At 45.5% G+C, this 25,888-nt stretch overlaps 1 protein-coding gene across 3 annotated transcripts in view; it reads right to left on the reverse strand.

The window, feature by feature from the left end:
- Positions 1 to 25,888, reverse strand: part of ubap1 (ubiquitin associated protein 1) — a 95,194-nt gene that overhangs the window by 48,998 nt on the left and 20,308 nt on the right. For all 3 annotated transcript variants that reach the window (XM_072497222.1, XM_072497221.1, XM_072497223.1), the window contains exons 3-4: positions 19,694 to 19,821; positions 1,221 to 2,165 (exon numbers count right to left, since the gene is read on the reverse strand). In XM_072497222.1, the coding sequence (XP_072353323.1) occupies positions 1,221 to 2,165; positions 19,694 to 19,821 (1,073 nt within the window). The remainder of the gene's footprint in view (positions 1 to 1,220; positions 2,166 to 19,693; positions 19,822 to 25,888) is intronic.

Genomic DNA, 25,888 nt, shown 5'->3' on the forward strand with positions numbered 1-25,888 from the left:
AACTAATAATTGTGAAATCCACCTTCGCACTGCCAAGGATATTCTTTTACTAACTGTGGAAGCAATGTACTGTCTCTTCATTTCCAGAAGTATAATCATCCATTTTGCTCTGCAAAATCGTCCTCCCCATCAAAGGGGCCCCCAGCTCAAACCCCTCCCCCCCCCCCCAAGCCGCCACAACCAAGCAAGCATTGGGGCATTCCCCGCAGTATCTTGGCATTGAGCTATTAGGAAAAGCCCAAAACAAAACCAGTATGTCAGCTGAACAAAATCCTTTGGGTCACAGAACAGACTCCAAGATCCAGAGAAGCCGGGCAGCACGGTGGTGCAGTGGTTAGCCCTGCTGCCCCACGGCGCCGAGGTCCCAGGTTCGATCCCGGCTCTGGGTCACTGTCCGTGTGGAGTTTGCACATTCTCCCCTGTCTGCGTGGGTTTCGCCCCCACAACGCAACGATGTGCAGGCTAGGTGGATTGGCCACGCTAAATTGCCCCCTTAATTGGAAAAAATGAATTGGGTACTCTAAATTTAAGAAGAAGAAAAAAGGATCCAGAGAAGCCACCCAGTTTAGTATCTCAGGGATCTCACTTATTAAGCTCTTTATAGGGGCCCAGGATGACCTTTACCACGGTTTGAAGCCGTGTTACCTGGAAAACCCATCTGCTCCAGTCATGTGGACTTATGAAATGGGAGGAGAGAATTCAAAGACAGCATGAGGCTATGGTCAGATCAGCAGTCCAGGGCAAAGGAGGTCATCATCATATTGGTTTAAAATTTCAATATACCATCATTACGGATTAATATATCATTCTAAATTCTATGTAAATATATGGCTACGGACTGCATCACTAAGGCACAGCATTCACGGACAGCAGGAAACACTCACCACCACCAATTTAATATGGATTAATAGGATGTAGGAGCAGATGGTGGGACAAAGGTTCACTCTAGAGTCACTGATTATAACTTTCTGGTGTAATGCACTGAAAGTGTCCGAATGGAGGAATGCTATTTTCTGCTGACAAGAAACAGGCAATAGAAGTGAACTGATTCAGTTAACTTAAATTTCACCGTGAAATTTGACTGTACAATATATGTGCTCTGTACAAGAGTATACAGTAAAAATATGCTCACACAAGTTATTACACATTTGAATAAACAGAATTAGTCTGAGGAATCTGCAACCAAAATTCAGGTAGTTAATTTGAAAACAATGTCTTACCAGCTTTGCTGCATTGTGAGATGAGTTCACTGTTCCAGTTGTTGACATAACTGGTGAAACATCTGACCTTGAAGAAGACAACAATGCTGTGGTGTTATCAATTCCAAGCTCAAAACTTGAAGAGGAACATATGGATGCAACAGAGAAGTTATGTCCATTCACACTGCTAGCTTTGTACTGCTCACAGTTCTTTATTGAATTAAACAAAGTACCATTAGGTAGGCTTGTGCTGTGGAAAGTACCAGTGAGTTTAGCAGTCTTCTGCTCATTCTCATCAGAATCCAGTTTAGGAAAGGACAGAGATTTGATATTGCTGACAGTTGAAGCAGAAGGGAGAGATACTTTGGCAGAGAAGGGCACTTTTTCACAGTTCTCTAACTGCGGCAAATTTATGAGGCCATTTGGCTTGTGAAGAGATTTGAAGTCTGAGGTAGCCTCCTCAGCTGAGGCCTGCACTTCTGGGCTTGGTGATGCATCTGTGGATCCCACAATCTGTACATCCAGGCCATTATCCAATTGTGGAATAATCATTGGTCGTGAACTCGCCTGAACTTCAAGAATGTTTTTGAGTTCCTCCTTATCATTTAGCGTTTTCAACTCCAGTTTATCAAAAGGATCCTCTTCACTTTCAAAGTCTGCAAGATTGAATTTAGTTGTGAACGGAGGACTTGGGTCTTTTTGTGTCACAGTTTTGCTATTAGCTGGCATTGGGGTTAGAATATTGTTGTGCCTCAGACTGGCAAGTAGAGGATTAATAGTCAGTGGAAATGCTGATGGGTGTGGTCCACCAGTATACTGGATTCCACTTTTTCTCTCCAAGAATGCTTCTGATTCAGCAGTCACTGAAGAAGTTTCCCTGTTTAAACTGGCTGCCGCTTGTGTAGCTTTAATTTGTTTTATTTCTTCAGCCCATTTTATCGTCTTCTTCTCAAAAGAGAAATCATACTATAAAGAAAGAAACATCACAGTTTACTGTTAGAAACTAAGGAATAATTTGAGATCACAGCTGACAAACTTTTCATCAATCTACTTAAGAAAATACCAAGTGTTTAATAAAACCATTACATTGGAAAAGGAGGTGACCCACTGTGAATGTAAAACAGCAGCAGAATTATTTCAATAAAAGCGACCACCTGCAGTGTGCATGACTGAAGATGTTAGGGAGGGACAAGGTCATGAAGAGGTTTAAACAGGAGTGTGAGCACATTGGGGGAATCAACAGACAAATATCCCTCCCACCCGGCTCACTCACTCTTCCAACTTCTTCCATCGGGCAGGAGATACAGAAGTCTGAGAACACGCACGAACAGACTCAAAAACAGCTTCTTCCCCACTGTCACCAGACTCCTAAATGACCCTCTTATGGACTGACTTCATTAACACTACACCCTGTATGCTTCATCCGATGCCAGTGCTTATGTAGTTACATTGTATATGTTGTGTTGCCCTATTATGTATTTTCTTTTATTCCCTTTTCTTCCCATGTATTTAATGATCTGTTGAGCTGCTCGCAGAAAAATACTTTTCACTGTACCTCGGTACACGTGACAATAAACAAATCCAATCCAATCCAAGTACATCAAGCAGCAGGAGAAACAGATGAAGGAACTTAGTGCAGATAAGATCCAAACCCACAGCCATTACCATCTAGAAGGACAAGGGTAAATGACACATGGGAACACCATCATCTGGAAGTTCACCTCCAAGTCACTCACCATCCTGATTTGGAAATATATTGCGGTTCCTTCGCTGTCTCTGAGTCAATATCCTGAAACTCCCTCCCTATCAGCACTATGGGTGTAAAAGTCGCCACAGTCCCAGTGGACCATAGGTTGCTCTTCCCTTTGGGAGCGGACTGATTGTGATTTAACCTAAGGGTCACCACACCTCAGGTGAGGGGCAAGGTTGAGAAGGCGGCGCCTTCATGAATAAACTCAGCTGGTACCCACAGCATAGGGACTGCAGGAGTTCAAGAAGGCAGCTCACCACCACAGTCTCAAGGACAATTAAGGGTGGGTAATAAATGCTGGCCCAGCCAGCATCTCCCACATCCCATAAATGAATAAAAAATGCAACAGAGTTTTGAATAAGAGAAATTTATTGAAAGAGGGAGATACAAATCCAGCCAGGGAGTACTGGAATAGTCACATAGAAAGGTGACAAAGATGAAAAAGAGTTTCAGTAACAAATGGGCTGAAGCAGGGAAGAGGAAGGTTGATGTTACAGAGATGGGAATAGGTGGTCTTTGCAATGAACAAGATGTAAATGAAATGAAAATCGCTTATTGTCACAAGTAGGCTTCAAATGAAGTTACTGTGAAAAACCCCTAGTCGCCACATTCCGGCGCCTGTTCGGGGAGGCTGTTACGGGAATCGAACCGTGCTGCTGGCCTGCCTCGGTCTGCTTTCTAAGCCAGCGAATTAGCCCTGTGCTAAACAGCCCCCATATATTGAATCAAAAGCTCAGTTCAGGGGTCAACAATGGCACCAAAGTTGCGAACAGATGATTCAACCTGAGACAGTAGCCGGGAAGAACGTAGCAATCACTCATGAGGTTGCAGAGTTTATGGTGGGGTCAAAGGTGACGATTTCAGACTTTGTAATGCTTCACTGAGTTGTGGCTCAATCCAGACTGGATAACGTACAGTCCAACAACACAGAGACATCAAAAGGGCCACACAAGGTGCGAACAGTTAGATTGTTTACATTGAGAAGGAAGCTAGGTCCCATGTCTTCAGATTATGTTGCCAAAGGATAGCATGTAGGTAAGAAAGAGGAGGGGGACAGGAATAGATCCATAGGGGCTACAGAGGTAGCGTGGAAAGGAAAGCGACCGTTGGAAATATTCAAGCTATGCCAAGATAGGAAAGCAACACCCACTGACCCAATGACAACAGGAGAGCAGCAATTGACAAGAAAGACTACCAGGATAGTGCACCATGGTTATTACACAAAGCGTATCATTTGTAAATTTGACAGGACAGTGCCACATGTAGAAACCTGATTGAAGAGATCTAAGCATGGATTTGCAAGAAAGAAGTGCATTGACCCATGAGATAAGTACACATTCAAGGCTTTAATAGGAAAGAAAGTTTTCAAATGGTTCAGTAGCTAGCAAGGACGTGGGTGGGGGGGCAAGAGTGTGTTTTTTCAGTCGGATTTGGATTTGTTTATTGCCATGTGTACCGAGGTACAGTGCAAAGTATTGTTCTGCGTACAGTCCAGACAGATCATTCCATACATGAAAAAAAAACATGGGGCACACATAAATACACAATGTAAATACATCGATACAGGCATCAGGTGAAGCATACAGGAGTGCAGCACTACTCAGTAGAGAAGATGTGTGAAGAGATCAGTTCAGGCCATAAGAGGGTCATTCAGGAGTCTGGTAACAGCGGAGGAAAAGCTGTTTATGAAGCTGCTAGTGCGTGTTCTTAGACGTTTGATCTCGATGGAAGAATTTGGAAGAGTGAATAAGCCAAGTGAGAGGGGTCTTTGATTATGTTGCCCGCTTTCTCAAGACAGCTGGAGGTGTAAACACAGTCCATGGATGGGAGTCGACTCACGTGATGGACTGGGCTGAAGACAGGACTCTTTGTAGTTTCTTACGGTCTTGGGCCGAGCAGTTGCCTACCAGGCTGTGATGCAGCCAGATAGGATGCTTTCTCTGGTGCATCTATAAAAGTTGGTAAGAGTCAATGTGAACATGCCAAATTTCCTTAGTTTCCTGAGAAAGTATAGGCGCTGTTGTGCTTCCTTGGTCATAGCGTTGACATGGGTGTATCAAGACATGTTGTTTGTGATGTGCACCTCTAGGATTTTGAAACTGTCAACCATCTCCACCTTGACACCATTGATGCAGACAGGGGTGTGTACAATACTTTGCTTCCTGAAGTTAGTGACCAGCTCTTTAGTTTTGCTGACATTGAGGGACAGATTGTTGTCGTTACACCATTCCACTAAGTTCTCTATCTCCCTCCTGTACTCTGACTCATAGTTGTTCGAGATCCGACCCACTATGGTCGTGTCATCAGCAAACTTGTAGATGGAGTTGGAGCCACATTTTGCCACATAGTCGCCTGTGTGTAGGGAGTATTATAAGGGGCCCTGGTATTGTGGACTATCGTGGCGGAGGTGTTGGTGTTTATCCTTACTGGTTGTGGTCAATGGGTCAGGAAGTCGAGGATCCAGTTGCAGAGGGAGGAGCCAAGTCCTAGGTTTTGGAGCTCTGATGTGAGTTTGCCTGGGATTATGGTGTTGAAGGCGGAGCTGTAGTCAATGAATAGCATTCTGATGTTGAAGTCCTTATTGTCATGATGCTCCAGGGATGAGTGTGGGTCATAGAACAGAGAACATTACAGCGCAGTACAGGCCCTTTGGCCATCGATGTTGCATCACAGCCTGGTATAGCAACTGCTCGTCCCAAGACCAATAGACACTCCAGAGAGTCATGAACACAGCCCAGTCCATCACACGCACATGCCTCCCATCCATTGATTCTATCTACACCTCCAGCATAATCAAAACCCTTCCCACTCGACTTACTCACTCTTCCAACTTCTTCCATCGGGCAGGAGATACAAAAGTCTGAAAACACGCCTATACAAATTCAAAAACAGCTTCTTCCCCGCTGTTACCAGACTCCTAAACGACCCTCTTATGGACTGATCTGATTAATACTACACCCCTGTATGCTTCACCCGATACTGGTGTCTATGTGTTTACATTGTGTTCCTTGTGTTGCCCTATTATGTATTTTCTTTTTCTTTTCTTTTATTTTCATAGAACATAGAACATTACAGCGCAGTACAGGCCCTTCGGCCCTCGATGTTGCGCCGACCTGTGAAACCACTCTAAAGCCTATCCACACTATTCCCTTATTGTCCATATGTCTATCCAATGACCATTTGAATGCCCTTCGTGTTGGCGAGTCCATTACTGTTGCAGGCAGGGCATTCCACGCCCTTACTGCTCTCGGAGTAAAAAACCTACCTCTGACATCTGTCCTATATCTATCTCCCCTGAATTTAAAACTATGTCCCCTCGTGCTAGACATCACCATCCAAGGAAAAAGGCTCTCACTGTCCACCCTATCCAATCCTCTGATCGTCTTGTATGCCTCAATGAAGTCACCTCTTAACCTTCTTCTCTCTAACGAAAACAGCCTCAAGTCCCTCAGCCTTCCCTCATAAGTTCTTCCCTCCATACCAGGCAACATTCTGGTAAATCTCCTCTGCACCCTTTCCAATGCTTCCACATCTTTCCTATAATGCAGCGACCAGAATTGCACACAATACTCCAAATGCAGCCGCACCAGAGTTTTGTACAGCTGCAACATGACCTCATGGCTCCGAAACTCAATCCCTCTACCAATAAAAGCTAACACACCGTACGCCTTCTTAACCTGGGTGGCAACTTTCAGGGATCTATGGACATGGACACCGAGATCTCTCTGCTCATCCACACTGCCAAGAATCTTATCATTAGCCCAGTACTCTGTCTTTCTGTTATTCCTTCCAAAATGAATCACCTCACACTTTTCTGCATTAAACTCCATTTGCCACCTCTCAGCCCAGCGCTGCAGCTTATCTATGTCCCTCTGTAACTTGTAACATCCTTCCGCATTGTCCCACAACTCAACCGACTTGTGTCATCTGCAAATTTACTCACCCATCCTTCTACGCCCTCCTCCAGGTCATTTATAAAAATGACAAACAGCAGTGGCCCCAAAACAGATCCTTGTGGTACACCACTAGTAACTGGACTCCAGTCTGAACATTTCCCATCAACCACCACCCTTTGTCTTCTTCCAGCTAGCCAATTTCTGATCCAAACTGCTAAATCACCCTGAATCCCATGCCTCCATATTTTCTGCAGTAGCCTACCATGGGGAACCTTATCAAACGCTTTACTGAAATCCATATACACATCGACTGCTTTACCCTCATCCACCTGTTTGGTCACCTTCTCAAAGAACTCAATAAGGTTTGTGAGGCATGACCTACCCTTCACAAAACCGTGTTGACTATCTCAAATCAAATTATTCCTTTCCAGAAGATTATATATCCTATCTCTTATAAACCTTTCCAAGACTTAGCCCACAACAGAAGTAAGGCTCAATGGTCTATAATTACCGGGGTTGTCTCTACGCCCCTTCTTGAACAAGGGGACAACATTTGCTATCCTCCAGTCTTCAGGCACTATTCCTGTAGACAAAGATGACTTAACGATCAAAGCCAAAGGCTCAGCAATCTCCTCCCTAGATTCCCAGAAAATTCTAGGATAAATCCCATCCGGCCCAGGGGACTTATCTATTTTCACACTTTCCAGAATTGCTAACACCTCCTCCTTATGAACCTCAAGCCCTTCTAGTCTAGTAGCCTGAATATCAGTATTCTCCTCGACAACATTGTCTTTTTCCTGTGTGAATACTGACGAAAAATATTCATTTAGCACCTCTCCTATCTCCTCGGACTCCACGCACAACTTCCCACTACTGTCCTTGACTGGCCCTACTCTTACCCTAGTCATTCTTTCATTCCTGCCATATCTACAGAAAGCTTCAGGGTTATCCTTGATCCTACCTGCCAAAGACTTCTCATGTCCCCTCCTGGCTCCTCTTAGCTCTCTCTTTAGGTCCTTCCTAGCTAACTTGTAACTCTCGAGCGCCCTAACTGAACGTTCATGTCTCATCTTTACATAAGCCTCCTCCTTCCTCTTGGCAAGTGTTTCGACTGCTTTAGTAAACCACGGTTTCCTCGCTCGACCACTTCCTCCCTGCCTGACAGGTACATACTTATCAATGACACGCAGTAGCTGTTCCTTGAACAAGCTCCATATTTCCATTGTGCCCATCCCCTGCAGTTTTCCTCTCCATCCGGTGAATCCTAAGTCTTGCCTCATTGCATCATAATTGCCTTTCCCCCAGATATAACTCTTGCCCTGCGGTATATACCTATCCCTTTCCATCACTAAAGTAAACGTAATCGAATTGTGGTCATTATCACCAAAGTGCTCACCTACCTCCAAATCTAACACCTTTCCTGGTTCATTACCCAGTACCAAATCCAATATGGCCTCGCCTCTCGTTGGCCTATCTACATACTGTGTCAGGAAACCCTCCTGCACACATTGGACAAAAAAGTACCCATTTAAAGTACTCGAACTATAGCGTTTCCAGTCAATATTTGGAAAGTTAAAGTCCCCCATAACAACTACCCTGTTGCTTTCGCTCCTATCCAGAATCATCTTTGCAATCCTTTCCTCTACATCTCTCGAACTTTTCGGTGGCCTATAGGAAACCCCTAACAGGGTGACCTCTCCTTTCCTGTTTCTAACCTCAGCCCATACTATCTCAGTAGACGAGTCCTCATCAAACGTCCTTTCTGCCACCGTAATACTGTCCTTGACTAACAATGCTACCCTTCCCCCTCTTTTACCACCTTCCCTGAGCTTACTTAAATATCTAAATCCCAGTACCTGCAACAACCATTCCTGTCCCTGTTCTATCCATGTCTCCGAAATGGCCACAACATCGAAGTCCCAGGTACCCACCCATGCCGCAAGTTCACCCACTTATTCCTGATGCTCCTGGCATTGAAGAAGACACACTTTAAACCACCTTCCTGCCTGCCGGTACACTTCTGCAACTTTGAAACCTTACTCATGACTTCACTGCTCTCAACCTCCTGTATACTGGAGCTACAATTCAGGTTCCCAAGCCCCTGCTGAACTAGTTTAAACCCTCCCGAAAAGCATTAGCAAATTTCCCCCCCAGGATATTGGTACCCCTCTTGTCCAGGTGTCGACCATCCCGTTTGTAAAAGTCCCACCGACCCCAGAATTAGCCCCAATTATCCAGAAATCTGAAACCCTCCCTCCTGCACCATCCCTGTAGCCATGTGTTCAACTCCTCTCTCTCCCTATTCCTCGTCTCGCTACCACGTGGCACGGGTAACAACCCAGAGATAATAACTCTGATTGTCCTAGATCTAAGTTTCCACCCTAGCTCAGGGATAGCGTCGACTGTGGGCGGTCTGTGAATTGCAGTGGATCAAGGCATTCTGGGAGGATGGAGTTGAGGATCAACCTCGTGAAGCACTTTATAATGATCGATGTCGAGCCCACCGGACGGTAGTCGTTGAGGCACGGCGCCTGGTTCTTCTTTGGCACCGGTATGATGGTGGTCTTCTTGAAGCAGGTGGGAACCTCGGAACAGAGTAGGGAGAGGTTGAAGATGTCCAGCTGGTCTGTGTAGGCTCTGAGTGCAGGACCAGGGACCCCGACAGGGTCCGTCGCTTTCCGAGAGTTTACCTCCAAGAAATCCGCTCTGACTTCCGATGCTGTGACGGTAGGTATGGATGTGTCCGAGGCTGCTGGGGCAGTTGACAACAGTTTGCTAATGGGAGGTAATAACTTTAGTTTTGAAAAGGAGGAAAACGTATCTAGGGAGAGGGGACTATTCGCCCTGTCAGCATGAAAGCCAAGATGGGAAATTTGGTGATCAGCAGTTTAGTAGAAACGGGGCCAAGGGAGCAGGAAGTAGCTCTCACAGGCAAGATGAGAGCATGGCAAGCATGGGGGTAGGATTGATTTGGTATCATTGCGAAGTGGGGATGCAATAGTTGGTCAGGTGGTCATAATCAGAGCAAGAAAGAAGTCCAATAGCTCGCTGCATGTTAGAGGTAAAGGCAGAGCCAGCCTGAGAAAAGGAGTGTTGCTGAAGAAAATAAGCCCGGCTGTATCATTCCTCCCTGGATGATGCTTGAATAGGGAGCTGTTTTGGGAGTGCAAATCAAGCCATGATATTGCTTAATGTGGCCCAGTCAGGTATAATGATAGATGATTTGAAGAGTGCAGGGTTGTGGGTGGTGAGGGATACTGGGAAGTAATCAGAGATAGCCTTTGTCTCTGATGAAGACTATGGAAGAAGAGAGGCTATTGGAAGATGGAACAGTCAGGAACAGTGATCCTAAATATGGATAGGAGAGTTAACATGGAGAGAGGAATTTAGTTAGGATCAGAAGACAGTGACTTCAGAGAGGGGGCCATGTGAACTGAGATGGAAATCAAAGATGAAGAGTTGCGCCCTGGAAAGGAGGGAAGATATTTTTTTTTTCATAGAATTTACAGTGCAGAAGGAGGCCATTCAGCCCATCGAGTCTGCACCGGCTCTTGGAAAGAGCACCCTACCCAAGGTCAACACCGCCACCCTATCCCCATAACCCAGTAACCCCACCCAACACTAAGGGCAATTTTGGACACTAAGGGCAATTTATCATGGCCAATCCACCTAACCTGCACATCTTTGAACTGTGGGAGGAAACCGGAGCACCCGGAGGAAACCCACGCACACACTGGGAGGACGTGCAGACTCCGCACAGACAGTGACCCAAGCCGGAATCGAATCTGGGACCCTGGAGCTGTGAAGCAATTGTGCTATCCACAAGGCTACCGTGCTGCCCCTAATATCTCATTGAAAACTGAGCAGAGGACAAGAATATTAAAGGACAAGTAAGGATGGTGAGATGAAATGAGAGATCTGAAGGAGAAGATACCAAATAGCAGAAGGAGAGACCAAGGTGTGATTTGGTGACGAAGGGTCACACCACCAGGGAGGCTTAGATAGGATAGATGGTGCAAAATACAGCTAGCACTCAAGCTGAGTTCTTTTGTGGCTTTATAAATCCATCTTTTTTTTGACCTAATGTTCTAACTTAGTGAGCTTTCCTGACACTTTGTGGAATACATACCTTTGAAAAGATAAGTCTCATGTTTATGGTTTTCCCTTTAGAAAGATAGCTGACAAAGCATTTCTTATCCATACATCATCATTTATTATTAAATGTACTGATAATCAATTCCAGTGAGGGAGCCAAAATTCCGGGTGACCTAATCTCTCGTATTCCATTCGCCAGAAAAGGAGTTTTACAGTTTTGTTATTTTTAAGGTTTAATATTATAGTATCTTCTAATTCAACAATGAAATCATACTTATAGACAAAGAATTTCAATCTAATTGGCAACATGTGTATTTAGCAAAATTCCTTATGCTTATGACTCAGCAAGGCAAGTAAACAGAACTTTACTTATTTGTTCATGGGATGTGGCCAACACTGGCTGTTCATTCTCAGGTTGTAAGGTGGCTCATAAGGCCAGCATTTGTTGTCCATCCCTAATTGCCCTCGAGAAGGTGGTGGTGAACCATTTTTTGAACCGCTGCAGTCCATGTTTATAGGTACATCAACAGTGCTGTTAAGAAGGGAGTTCCAGGATTTTGACCCAGGGAGACTTAAGGAAAGTGGATTTTTAAAAAATATTTTTTATTCGGTTTTTAACATTTTAGATATGAAACAAAACAATGCAAAACATCAAGAACAACAGACCACCCCCCACTCCACCAACCAATATCCGAATAACTCAAAGAAACCAGCCCCCAATCCTTACCCCCAACCACTCCTCTCCCCTTAGTCGCAACCAACGCTTTAAAGTGCAGAATAATCAGACCCCATCTCTAGTGGAATTGCTACATCGCCCTCTTAAAGCAAACTTAAATTCCTCCATCAAGTCCTCAAGGCACACTGAGGCACAGGGTGGAGAAGCTGACCTCCACCCCAACAGGACCTACCTGTGAGCAATCAGCAAGCCGAAGGCTAAAACATTTGCCCCTCTCCAGTCTGCAGCTCTGGAAAAATCCAATACCCAAAATATGGTCCCCAGGGGACAGGCTCCAAATCCACGTGTAGGATCGCTGACATGGTGCCGAAAAATGACCTCTAAAATTTCTCCAACTTCGGGCATATGTATATGGTTGGCCGGACCTCTCCTCCATCACTCACAAGTGTCCTACACCCCTCAAACAGCCGGCTCATCCTCAACCTCGTCAGGAGTGCCCCATGCACCACCTTTAACTATATTAACCCCAGCCTCGCACATGAAGTTAAAGCATTCACGCTCTGCAACATCTCACACCACGACACCTTCTCCAGCGCCACCCCAGCTCCACCTCCCATTTAGCCTTAACCCTCTGCAACGCCATATCCTCCTCCAAAATCTTCTCATAAATCACCAAGATGACCCTTCCATCCCCAACCCCATCACGAACACCACCCCCTCCAACAACGAGGATGCTGCCACCGGAAACGTTGAAAAAGGCTACATATCCGAAAGGCCTCCCCCCCCCCCACCGTGGAATCCCAAACTACCCCAAACTTGCAAACTGCCCTTCCAAAAATGAGTCCTTCATTTCCATCACCCCCGCTCCTCGCACCCCCGAAAGAACAAAGAAAACTACAGCACAGCAACAGGCCCTTTGGCCCTCCAAGCCTGTGTCAATCATGATGCCCTAACTAAAAACAAACCTAGCATCCAGCCTCGCCAGCTCAAACATGGGATTCTCTTGGACCAGCATCAACTTTGACCCCGCTCTCAAATTAAAATGCTGCCAAAATTTCATCCATATCTTCCCCACTGGACATGCCAAGTATTTCGCTAGGACAAACGGGAGCGGCACCATTGCCAGCTCCCCCAACCCCCCAAAAGAGCCTGCCTCCATCCTCACCCGCATTACCTACGGCTCACTACCCCAGCCCTGCACCTTCTCGACGTTCGCCGCCCAATAGTAATATAACAGATTTGGTACCGCCTGTGGCTCTCTCTGAAGCACTGTCTTCCAAATCCTCGCTACCATACCTGCCCAGACAAATGACAAAATCAACCATTCCAACCCCATACAAACGCCTTTGGCAAAAAGACCGGTAAACTGTGGAATAAAAATAATAACCATGGCAGGATATTCATCTTTACTGCCTGCACACGGCCTGCCAATGATAGGGGGAGGCTGTCCCATCTTAACATTGACCCTACCCACCAGGCTTGTAAAATTCAACTTACGGAGCCGGGCTCAGTCTCGAGCCACCTGCACCCCCAGGTATCTGAAGTGAGTGGTTGCCACACAAAATGGTCATTCCCCTAAGTCAGCTCCAGCCCCCGGAGAAGAAACCAAAAAACACTTGCTCTTTTCCAAATTCAATTTATATCCCGAAAAAGCCGCAAACCTCTTGTGCAACCCCATTATATCCGCCACCGCGGGACCGGGTCGTCAACATATAGGGACACCTTATGCGCGCCGAATTCCACCGGGAAGAGTGGTACACGACCCAAAAGAAAAATGTGCAGGTAGGTGAATTGGCCATGCTAAATTGCCCCTTAATTGGAAAAAGGAAGAATTGGAAAAATAATTCACTGGGAACCCATCCGCCCCCGGCGCTTTACCAAGATCTTCTCTTTCGCCGTCCGAACGTCCTCAATGCCCATTGGTTCCTCCAACCATGCCCTCTCCTCCTCTAGGACACTCCAGCCCCCCTCCCCCCAAGAAGTCCCTCATATCCGTCTCATCCTCCGAGGGCTCCAACGTGTACAACCTTTTTAAAAACTCAAATGCCCTGTCCACCTGCCCCTGCGACACCACCAACACCCTTGCCCCATCCCAGACCTGAACAATCCCTCGTGAGGCCACTTGCCGGCAGAACAGTCCCACCAACAAGCGACTGGCCTTTTCGTATACTACCCCCTTCGCCCGCCTCAACTGACGTACCACTTTCCCTGTAGACAAAAGATCAAACCGCGCCTGCAGTTCCTTTCTTCTGACCAAAAGCTCCAGACTGGGATCTTCCACATACTTCCCATCAACTTCCAAGATTTCCTCTTTTTCCTCCCTATCCATCTATGCCTTATACGAGATAATCTCACCTCTTACCACCGCCTTCAACACCTCCCAAACCATCAACAGCGAGACCTCCCCATTCTTATTGAACTCCACATAATCATCAATCTCCCTTCCCATCCTCGCACAAAAACTTGGATCCACAAGCAGTCTTACATCCAACCTTCACACCAGCCTCTGTGCAGGCCCCTTCTCAAGGGCCACATCCACCAAATGCAGAGCATGATCCAAATGACAATCGCAGAGTATTCCGCTTTCCTCACCCTTGTCAGCAACGACCTCCCCGTAATGAAGAATTCAATCCTTGAGTACACATTATGCACTGGGGGAAAAGAAAGAGGAATACTCTCTACCCACTGGATGTAAGAACAGCCATGGGTCTGCTACCCGCATCTCCTTCATAAACGCTGCCAACACCTTCACTCGCCAGCGAGGCTTAGACTGATCCATCTTCAGATGCAACACTGTATTTAAATCCCCACCTGAAATTAAGTGATGTGTGTCCAGACTTCATATACAGCCAACATCCTCTTCATGAACCCTACATCATCCCAATTTGGGACATATACGCTGACCAACCTCCCCTCCAAGGCACCCGTTACTATAACCTATCTGTCCCCTTGATTTGCCCCCACCGTCTCCATCTGAAACCCAACTTTCTTACCACTAGTACCGCTACCCACAGGGCCCTGCTATCAAAGCCTATGGAACACCTGACTCACCCAACCCTTCCGAAGCCTAACCTGGTCCTGCACCCTCAAGTGGGTCTCCTGCAACAGCACCACATCGGCTCTCAAGCTCTTCAAATGCGAGAAAACTCTCACCCGCTTCACCGGTCCCCCCAGAACGCACACGTTCCACTTTACCATTGGGGCTGGGGGTCCCAGTCCCCCCCCCCCCCCCCCCCGCATTCCTATCAGTCATTACCCCGGCCCCGCCCATCGAGCAAGAGCAGGCTCTACTCCTAGTCACTGTTAGCCAGCTACCCCTCCCCCTTCCCTGAAATACCCCTCCAAACCACTTCCTCTCAAAATCACTTCTCTGCATACTCCCATCTCCTCCCCCCAGTTCACTAGCCAACTCAGTTTGTTAGCGGGGTGGCCCCTGCCAGAGCCCCCTCTCCCCACATACCTAGTACAAAAAACAATAGAAACTCCCCCCCCCCCCCCCCCCCCCCACCACCACCACACCCAGCCCTTCTGAACAACCAAACATAAGCCCCAAACAAAAGGGGGGAGAAAGCCCCAACATCCCCAAACCATCCCCTCCCAACCACTACATTCAAAAACAAACAAAGTCCACACTCAGTCCCAATCTTTCAGCCCTCATGAATGCCTCCGCCTCCTCCACCGTCTCAAAGTAATAGTCCTTGCAGTTATGCGTAACTCTCAACTTAAGACGGGTAGACCACTCCAAATCGCACATTATTCTTGTAAAGCGTGCCTTCGCCCTGTTAAAGGCCACCCACCATCTTGCCAGCTTCACCGTGACGTCCTGGTATGTATGAGTAACTCTGCCTTCCCACCTCACCTTTTGATTCTGCTTGGCCCATCTCACCTCCATCTGATAGCTGTGGAAACAGACTATCACAGCTCTCGGTGGCCCATTCACCTTTGGCTTCTGCCGGAGTGATCAATGAACACTACCCAGCATAAAGAGGGAGGTGTTCTCCTCCGCCCCCAACATCTTGGTGAACATCTCCGTAAAGTACTCCTTCGGCCTCCGAGCCTTTGGCCCTCCAGCCCATCGGGCAGACCAACAATCCACAGATTCTGCCGTCGTGACCTGTTCTTCAGGTCCTCCACTTTGACTCTTAGCCCTTTATTACTCTCCTCCACCTTCGCAACTCCTCTCCCATCAATGCTTACTCCACCCCCTTCGACACCTCTCCTTGCTCCTGCAATGGTATCAACGTCCTTCCAGGAGCCTCCTTTATCTGGGCCAACGTATCTTCCACCAACTGTTTGAGTGTTCCCATTATCTCCTTTCCATGCCACTCAAAATGCTTGACCATCTACCACTCAAACTCCACCACCATCACCTTGGCCAACGTGTCCACCGTAATGGGCACAGCCCAACTGGCGAGCTTGATCCCGCCATCTTTCCTCCCAGAGCATTCCACACCAAACTCAAGCTCTCAGATCGAGTAGCACTTGGTCCTTTTCGTCCCGTATTCTTCCGTTGTGTTTTCGACAACCTCTAATTATCACAACTTTTCTGAAGACCAATCATATAAAATTTCTCCCCAAATCTGGGTGAAAAGGGCCAAAAATTGAAGCTCTAGCAGGAGCCACCCACTGTGCGACCTCCACCTACATGTCGTCACTGGAGGTCCCGTAGGAAAGCTAATATAGTTCCACGTCAGAATGGTGTGTGGCCTGGAAGGGAACTTGCAGGTGTAGTGTTCCCATGCATCTGTTGCCCTTGTCCTTCTAGGTGGAAGAAGTTGCAGGTTTGGAAGATGCTGTCAAATTGCCTTGGTCAGTTGCTGCAGTGCATCTTGTGGTACACACTGTTGCCACTGTGTGTCAGTGGTGGAGGAAGTGAATGTTGAAGGTGGTGGAGGAAGTGAATGTTGAAGGTGGTGGATGGGGTGCCAATCAAGCAAGCTGTTTTGGCCTTGACAGTGTTGAGCTGAGTGTTGATGGGGCTGCACTCATCCTGGCAAGTGGAGAGTATCCAGTCATACTCCTGACTTGTGGGTGGTGGATAAGATTTCGGGAGGCAGGAGGTGAGTTACTTGTTGCAGAATTCCCAGCCTCTGATCTGCTTTTGTAGGCTCAGTGTTTATCTGGCTAGTCCAGTTCAGTTTCTGGACAATAGTAACCTGCAAGATGTTGATAGTGGAGGAATCCAGCTACGGCAATGCCATTCAATGTCAGGGAAACATTGTTGGATTATTTTTTATTGGTGATATATTTCCAAGTAAGGATGATGTGAGGCTTGAAGGAGAACTTCCAGATGTTGGTGTCCCCATGTGTCTGCTGCCCTTGTCCTCTTAGATGGTAGTAGTGTTCGGTTTGGAAGGTGCTGTCTATAGAGTCTTGCCAAGTTTCAGCAGTGCATCGTGTAGGTGGCACACACTGCTGACACTGTGCATTGGTGGTGGAGGGAGTGAATTTTTGTGGATGGGGTATCAATCAAGCAGAATGTTTTGTCCTGGATGGGGTCAAGCTTCTCCAGTGTTTTTGGAGCAGCACTCATGGGGAGTATTCAACATACTCCTGACCCATTCCTTGAAGATGGTGGATAGGCTTTGGGGAGTCAGGAGGTGAGTCACTCGCTACAGGACTCCTAAACATTGTTCTGCTCTTGTAGTCACAGTGTTTATATGGCCAGTTCAGTTAAGATTCTTGTCAATAGTAACTCCCCCCAGGATGTTAATGTCATTGAATATAAAGGGGAAATAGTTAGATTCTCTCTTTTTGGAGATGGTCACTGCCTGGCACTTGTGTAGCACAATGTTATACTTGCCACTTGTCAGCCCAAGCCTGGATATTGTCCAAATCTTTCTGTATTTGTCAATGGACATGAGCAAAAAAATGTAGGCCGACACCCCAGTGCTATACTAAGGGAATGCTGCACCCTTAGAGGTGGCTCCTTGCAGATGAAATGTTAAACCAAAGCCCCATCTGCTCTCTTGGGTGGATGTAAAAGATCCCACAATGGCAGCACAGTGGTTAGCACTGCTGCCTCACAGTTCCAGGGACTTAGTCATGATGCTCGTTTCGAAAGCTGGTGCCAACATGATGGGGCAAATGGCTTCCTTGTGTGATTCACTCCACTGTTCTTTCCTTATTGCTTGCAAATTTTTCATTTTCAAATATATATTGACTTGCCTTTTGAAAGTTACTAACTAACTCCTCTATTACAACTCAACTTAAAGTGGTAGGTGTCCGAAGGTGTGGGAATGGATAAGGAATTGATGAAGGAAGGAAAGAACCAGTATGTATTTATTAGAGGAGTTATGTTGGGATTGGGACAAACATTAAGTAGGATGCCCAAGGAATAGCTTTTTGTACCTCAAAGCTTCGAATTTAAACTTCTTAGATTTGGAAGCTGATTAAATTTGTAGGCAACAGCAAATTAGAAGGCACAGTTGAATCCAAGGTGATATCTCAGTACAAAACATTAAACAAAACATGTAAAAGGACATATCAATAGGACATTAAATTAAATCTGAACAATAAGTTATGCACATAAGGATCAAATAGCTAAAGCCAAAGTGGAATAATGCGGTGTCAGGAGGATCGCAGAGCAGTCGGTCGTCGCCATTCCCGCGGTGGTCCCAATCATGGGAGAAGCACCATGAGACGGTCAAGATGGATCATTTGCTACAAGAGAGAGCCAGAGGCACAAATATATCTACCGGCCAGGATCTCACATCTGAATCTGTTGGAGAGCGCTACTCAGGAGAATCCACAGCAGAACAGAGCAGTGTTGGCTCTATACAGAGCTCCAAGGCCTCTGTTTAACAGCCTACAAAGAAGAAGCTTAACTCAGGAACAAAGCAGTATAAAGATGATTTCTTGAGCTATGGTTTTGTCAATTATGCAAATGCAAATAAAGATGCAACACCAGTGTGTGTCATATGCAGGGAAGTACTGGCAAATGAGAGAAGTTTCAGATTTTGAAAGAGAAATTGTGGATGAGAAATTCCTTTTGAGGTTGAGACCCCTGAGTCAGTTATTAACTGACAGCTGACTCTAAATGAAAAGACTAAGCTGCTGTACCTGACTGTGACAGGACATTAAAAACATGGCAAAAAATTCATGAGACAGTCAGCATTCTGGATCTCCCAGGACTATCCTGTGCTGAGTAAAACAAGCATTTGTTGCAATTGACCTGTTTAGAGTGAAATCATGAGGACCAAGCAGGCCCCCCTTTCGCATTAAAGGTAAGCGAACGTCGCAAGTGTCACGAAGGTCAGCCGCCATGGGTCACGAAGGATGGCTAATTGGCTAAACTGGGTCCCGGAAAAAAAAGTTTTTAAAATATTGGCCGAAACAATATAACACAATTAAAGAGGAATTCGTGTTTCAACACAATATTGCTCTAAACAGACTATGAGCTGTGCCCAGTTTTGACACTGTGCCACAAGGAATCAATAAAACCAGTGAATAGAAACAGACTAACCTTTAGTATCAAGGAAAAAGATTATAGAAAACAGACAGAGAGCAGAGGTTTTCAACCTCAAAAAACAGTATCAGAAACAAGTTCTAAAGATTGTCATCAGTGCAGAAATAGTAAATACAGAATGTTACTTCAAATTAAACCATTACAATTGGAACAAGATTTAAATTATTTTGGACAGATTAGGAAATTCAAAGAATGCTCAACATTTGCAATACTGGGCGGCACAGTGACGTAGTGGTTAACACTGCTGCATCAAGGCACCAAGGACCCGGGTTCAATCCCGGCCCCGGTTCACTGTCAGTGTGTAGTTTGCACATTCTTCCTGTGACTGCATGGGTCTCACCCCCAGAACCCAAAACAAAAGATGTGCAGGCTAGGTGGACTGGCCACGCTAAATTGCCCCTTAATTGGAAAATAAATTGGGTACTCTAAATTTAAAAAAAATATTTGGAATCCTGCCCAAACAGCAGCAGTAAACTGAAATAACCTGAACCCGTAGCACATGATGCAGATACTGGTTCCAAAAGTGAAAAAAAAATACTATTACAAACACCAATCATTTTAGGTCAAAAGTAAGCAAAACAAAAACTTAGATGAGTTATTCATACTCACATCAATCTCTCTCAATAGTGTAGAGTAATCTGATATACAAAATCCAACAGGAAATCCCACCTTGGCAGGACACTTGAACTTATCACCAATCTTAAATGGAACATCATCAAGATAACTAACGGCCGCTCCTGAAAACAAGCAATTACAACTATAAACTTCCAAACAGAGAACACACATCCTTTATCAAAACTGACCAGAATGCTGCATTGCAACATAGGATTTTCCGTTATTAGATTCACATAAATCATTTTATCTTACTAAATACAGTAATATCATTTTAAGTTTTAAATGCAGAATTTCTTAAAATTCATCCTAGTTCCCCATAAACGTTCGTATGTTTTATCAAAACAAATTACAATTTTAATTTGTAATGTCTATTTTACTGCCACCAACACCTCTCAGATTACAGCAGATATGTCCATTGTTGTTAAGACCATTCAAACACTTTATAATCCCATAAGAGCATAAGACATAGGAGCAGAATTAGGCCATTCGGTCCATTGAGTCTGCTCCGCCATTCAATCATGGCTAATATGTTTCTCACCCAATTCTCCTACCTTCTCCCCATTACCTCTGATCCCCTTATTAATCAAGAACCTATCTATCTCTGCCTTAAAGACACTCAGTGATTTGGCCTCCACAGGCTTCTGCATCAATGAGTTCCACAGATTCACCACCGTCTGGCTGAAGAAATTCTTCATCTCTGTTTTAAAGGATCATCCTTCAGTCTGAGGCTGTGACCTTGGGTTCCAGTTTCTCCTACTAGTGGAGTAGTTCACTCTATCTAGGCCTCTATTTCGGCCTCTCAGTATTCGTTAAGTTTCAATGAGATAATGAAGGATGGACAATTAAGTTCTATTGCATTTTCATTTGCTTCTGCTTGCTTGTAGGTCACTTTGAGGCAAATTCTGAAAACGTAGGCAGAGGTTTTCTCCACATACAATATAAACACATAATATTGTTCTAATGCACCAAATTGCCTGTACGGAGTTCTTTATAAAACCTGGATCAGTGAGGGCAGCACAGCTGCCTCACGGCACTAAGGACCCAGGTTCGATCAGGGCCCCGGGTCACTCTCCATGTGGTGTTTGCACATTCTCAACGTGTCTGCGTGGGTCTCAGCCCCACAACCCAAACAGATGTGCAGGCTAGGTGGATGAATTTAGTAAGTGTGGAATAGCGCTCCCTCGAATTTATTTTTGTCATGCATACACTAGTCATTTAAGTGTGCGAGACCTTTAAATTGTTTTGTGTAGGCAGCACGGTGGAGCAGTGATTAGCACTGCTGTCCCACGGCGCCGAGGTCCCAGGTTCAATCCCGGCTCTGGGTCACTGTCAGTGTGGAGTTTGCACATTCTCCCTGTTTTTGCGTGGGTTTCGCCCCCAGAACCCAAAGGTGTGCAGGGTAGGTGGATTGGCCACACTAAATTGACCCTTAATTGGAAAAAATGAATTAGGCACTCTAAATTAATTTTATTGTTTTAATTGCTTTGTGTAGCCACATATGCACAGAAACCTAAAGGTGCTTGGCCTGCACAGGAAATTCCAGGTTGTTGAGAGTATTGTTGTGGAGTCTAACTTCCTAACTAATTTTGGCAATTTCTTTAAAAATATATTTTTTAATGTAGTTTTCGCTTTTGCATCTTTCCCTTAATCTCAGATATATGTCCCAATAATTATCTTGCTTCCTGTATAATAATGAGTTAAATTTAATCTATATTTTTCCTTATTCTTTCATAGGATGTGGCATGGCTGGCTAGGTCAGAATTTACTGCCTAGCCCTAATTGTCCTTAAGTAGTAGTGAGCCATCCCCTTGAACCGCTGCAGTTCATGTGGTGGACGTTCACCTACAGTGCAGTTAGGGAGGAAGTTCCAGAATTTTGATCCAGCGACAGTGAAGAAATAAGGATATATTTCCAGGTCAGGGTGGCGTGGGGCTTGGAGAGAACTTAAAGGTTCCATGCACCTGCTCCTTTGTGCTTCTAGGTGGCAACGGTCGTGGGTTTGGAAGCTGCTGTCGAAGAGCCTTGGTGAGTTGCTGCAGTGCACCTTGTAGTGGTACACACTACTGCCACTGTGCGTCTGTGGTGGAGAGAGTGAATGTTTAAGATGGTGGAGTACTGGGAACAGGCTGACAAGACACATAGGCCGGGACAGAAACTGCCAAATGAGGCCCTAGCTGGAATCGATGCTGGCTGCCTGCAAGAGCATTCAAGTCTACACATGAACTCATTATCGCTCTATGGACTTTGTGATTACCCACTCACGTTTACACAAAAGAACAAGACCATGCTATAAATATGGAACTAACTTCCAGACACAGATGGTTAAGTTTGTAGCAGGACAAATGACAAACAAAGAGGCCATCATACTTCATATTGGGCTAATAGCTGGCCAGTCAACAATGCTTCAGAGGACAATGGATCTTGATTGAATCACCCAGACTGAACAGGAGTATCCGGTTTATTTCCATTAACAAGCATAAGTCTGGATGGGACAATAGATCTCAGGCCAGGTGTGGCCGTATACCTTGATTCAGTGTTAGAAGAATCGGTACAAAAAATGAACATTGGAACAGATAATTAGCGATAACCTAGGTGTCCCCAGGCACAACCATCACAAGAAGGGACCCTGGGTTCCAAGCCCAGACACGATATCCACATCAAGTGATCGTAGCCGGGCAAGCCTCCTTCATTAAGTACGAGTAACACCTAGAGATCAGTAATAAGTCTGAGTCACATTCTGTGTGAATGAGGGAATTGTGAATAAAATTGAGTTAAACTATGAACCTGTTTTGGCCTTTGTTTGTCTCATAAGTAAAGGCACCAAGGTAAAAAGTTATGCTAATAAACTGGTTGAAGTGTCTGATAATTTACAATGGTACATAGGGGTGCTGATCAAGCAGGTTGCTTTGTCCAGAATGATGTTTAGCTTCTGGAATATTGTTGGAGTCAGACTCATCCAGGCAAGTGGACAGCATTACATTACACTCCTGACTTGTGCCTTGTAGATGGTGGACAGGCTTTGGAAAGTCAGGAGCTAAGTTAATCGCTGTAGAATTCCCAAACTCTGACCTGCTCTTGTAGCCATCGTATTTACATGGTTGATCCAATTACGCTTCTGGTAAATGGTAACTACCAGGATTTTGATATTTCCTGTTTTGCAGTGTGCACGTCTCTGACTGATTCATGCTGCTGCAGATTCCCTGCAGAGGGTGCCACACTCGTACAGATACCAGATGACTGGAAGTCATCGTTAACAAGCCGAAAAGTCTGGGCAACATACGAGTTGACTGGCAAAAGCAGTTTGTTTGCGGTGCACTGCAAAATCTGATCCAATAATTTGGGAGAAAATTAACAGTCAGCTGGACAAGCATGGACTAAAAGAAGAGCCAGCATGAATGTGTTACGAGCAAATCGCATGACTAATTTAATTGAGTTTTTTCATGAGGTAACAAAGAGGTTCTGATGAAGGATCATCAACATGAAACATCAGATCTGTTCCTGTTTCTTTCCACAGACACTGCTTGGTCTGTTAAGCATTTCCAGCATTTTCAGATTTTACTTCTAATGTCTCCATTTTTGGTTCAGTGTCAAATTTTGTTGAATAATTGTTTTGGTAAAGTGCCTTGGGGACATTTTACGTTAAAGGTGCTCCATAATTGTGAGTTGCTATTGTAGGTTAGATGCCTAGAAGAGGTTCTTTTCATATTAGAACATCAGCCTTTTAAACGCTGACAACAGAGTATACAAAATGTAGGTGGAATATTGAAAGACATGTCTGCTGATTACTGTGATTTCCTATAATTCAGCTGATCACCTTCAAACGGTCAGAGAACTTTTCCAGATCTCCTTCTCTTGAAATTAGCCTGGAGCATTTTTTTGCCTAACCCAGGAGATGATGTGGGCAGTTAGTGGAAATGAAGGGAGGAAGCCTTTGTTTTAGGTTGAACCATGATTATGTTGAACAGGTTTGAGAGACTAGCAGATCTTTTCCTGTCTGGTGGGTTTGTATGTAGTCAAAACAATGGATAATAAGGAAATTCCATCTAAAATTCACATTAATAGCCACTGACTTCAGATAAGTTGGTTGAATGCTTATTTAATTGTTACAACTAAGATGTCCTTTGGAAATCCTGTAAGGGTGGAAGTCATGTATTAAGAGTGAATCAGAAGGCACCCTGGGCGAAATTCTCCCCCAACGGCGCGATGTCCGCCGACTGGCGCCAAAAGCGGCGCCAATCAGACGGGCATCGCGCCGGCCCAAAGGTGCGGAATGCTCCGCATCTTTGGGGGCTGAGCCCCAACATTGAGGGGCTAGGCCGGCGCCGGAGGGATTTCCGCCCCGCCAGCTGGCGGGAATGGAGCTTGTTGCCCCGCCAGCTGGCGGAAATGGCGTTTGGTGCCCCGCCAGCTGGCGCGGAAATGCGGCGCATGCGCGGGAGCGTCAGCGGCCGCCGACAGTTTCTCGCGCATGCGCAGTGGGGAGAGTCTCTTCCGCCTCCGCCAAGGTGGAGGCCGTGGCGGAGGCGGAAGGGAAAGAGTGCCCCCACGGCACAGGCCCGCCCGCGGATTGGTGGGCCCCGATCGCGGACCAGGCCACCGTGGGGGCACCCCCCGGGGTCAGATCGCCCCGCGCCCCCCCCAGGACCCCAGAGCCCGCCCACGCCACCTGGTCCCGCCGGTAAATACCAGCTTTGATTTACGCCGGCGGGACAGGCAATTTCTGGGCAGGACTTCGGCCCATCCGGGCCGGAGAATTGAGCGGGGGGTCCCGCCAACCGGCGCGGCCCGATTCCCGCCCCCGCCCAATCTCCGGTACCGGAGACTTCGGCGGGGGCGGGATTCACGGCGGCCAACGGCCATTCTCCGACCCGGCGGGGAGTCGGAGAATGACGCCCCCTGTTCCTACAAATCATTTGATAATTGTGATTTATTTCTCCCATGTGTTTACATGAAGCGTACCTGACTCTTAAATTAGCTGAAGTTTTACGAAACAACTAGCAGAGAGCTGATCTCTAAACCAACTGCAGATTTGGAAATAATTGTGAAGGACCTTTTTTAAGCCTGTTCCATACATCATCCCAGGGCCATGACATTTTAAATCTAGGTTTTTGACTAATGTTCTGCTCTGCTGAAATGGTGCAATCCATTACTATCGGAAAGTGAAAGCTGGCGCTTCTGCATTTTAGTAATCTGCCAGAACAGTAGGCATTAGCTTTGAAGTTGACATTTAAAATTACAGCAAAACAAAAGTTTTAAAAATACCTCTGAAACATTTGTAAATTCCATTCTCAGAAAGTGCCAAAGATTCAGGCATATGAACAAAAAAGCATTTTACTTTAATTTAAAATGATATTTGTTTACTTGCTGATGTAGCACTGACTACCGAATAGCTATTTAAAAAACCATGACAAATAAAACCTGAATGATGTAATAATTTAGAAGATGCTCATAGTTGTGAGTGGACTACGTGTGCATGGGTTGGATGGCTTCATGAAAGGCATTTTCAGGATTTTGAATTAATGGAGTACTCATTTTCGCCATGGAGTGACAAATTGAATTTTTCTTCCACATGTCTACAATTCATTCAAAATTCTATTAACATCTTCATCCTTTAACATATTAGTTTCCCCATAATAATTTACCCACTGGTTGCAATTTAGAACAAGGTAAGTGTATAACATGGAACCCTTGAGCAACTATAAATTATTCCCATTTATTCCTATTGAGTTTCACATATTTCATGCAAAGCTAACAAACTCTGTGTTCACATGGTACTGATAAAGTGGTCATAACCGGCTCCAAATTTTCTGATCTCATTTAAATCCTTCAATGCATTGCTTGTCCTACAGCATATTCTTTTATCTTTTGTATTTATTCATTTTTGACATTACTGCTTTTCTCAGGTGCAGTAAGATCGGGATTTGTACGTACCTAGAACTTTTAATGCAGAAAACAAGCCTATGACATCTTAAAGAAGCACAATCAAAAAAGAAATTGAAACAAAGCCAAAAGGATACAATATTAAGTGGAGGGCTTCCAGAAAGTAGGAAAGATGAAAGGTCTATCCTAGAGATAGACAAATTATGCCCAAGAGTGAGTGACCTAGGTGGTTGGAGGTACAACCATCAATGCTGTGATGAAGAGGAACTTGCGACAAATGTATGGCAATAATCATGTGCGATTTTAATC

This window comes from Scyliorhinus torazame, chromosome 3, assembly GCF_047496885.1.
Source record: "Scyliorhinus torazame isolate Kashiwa2021f chromosome 3, sScyTor2.1, whole genome shotgun sequence".
In the NCBI taxonomy this organism is placed as follows: Eukaryota; Metazoa; Chordata; class Chondrichthyes; order Carcharhiniformes; family Scyliorhinidae; genus Scyliorhinus; species Scyliorhinus torazame.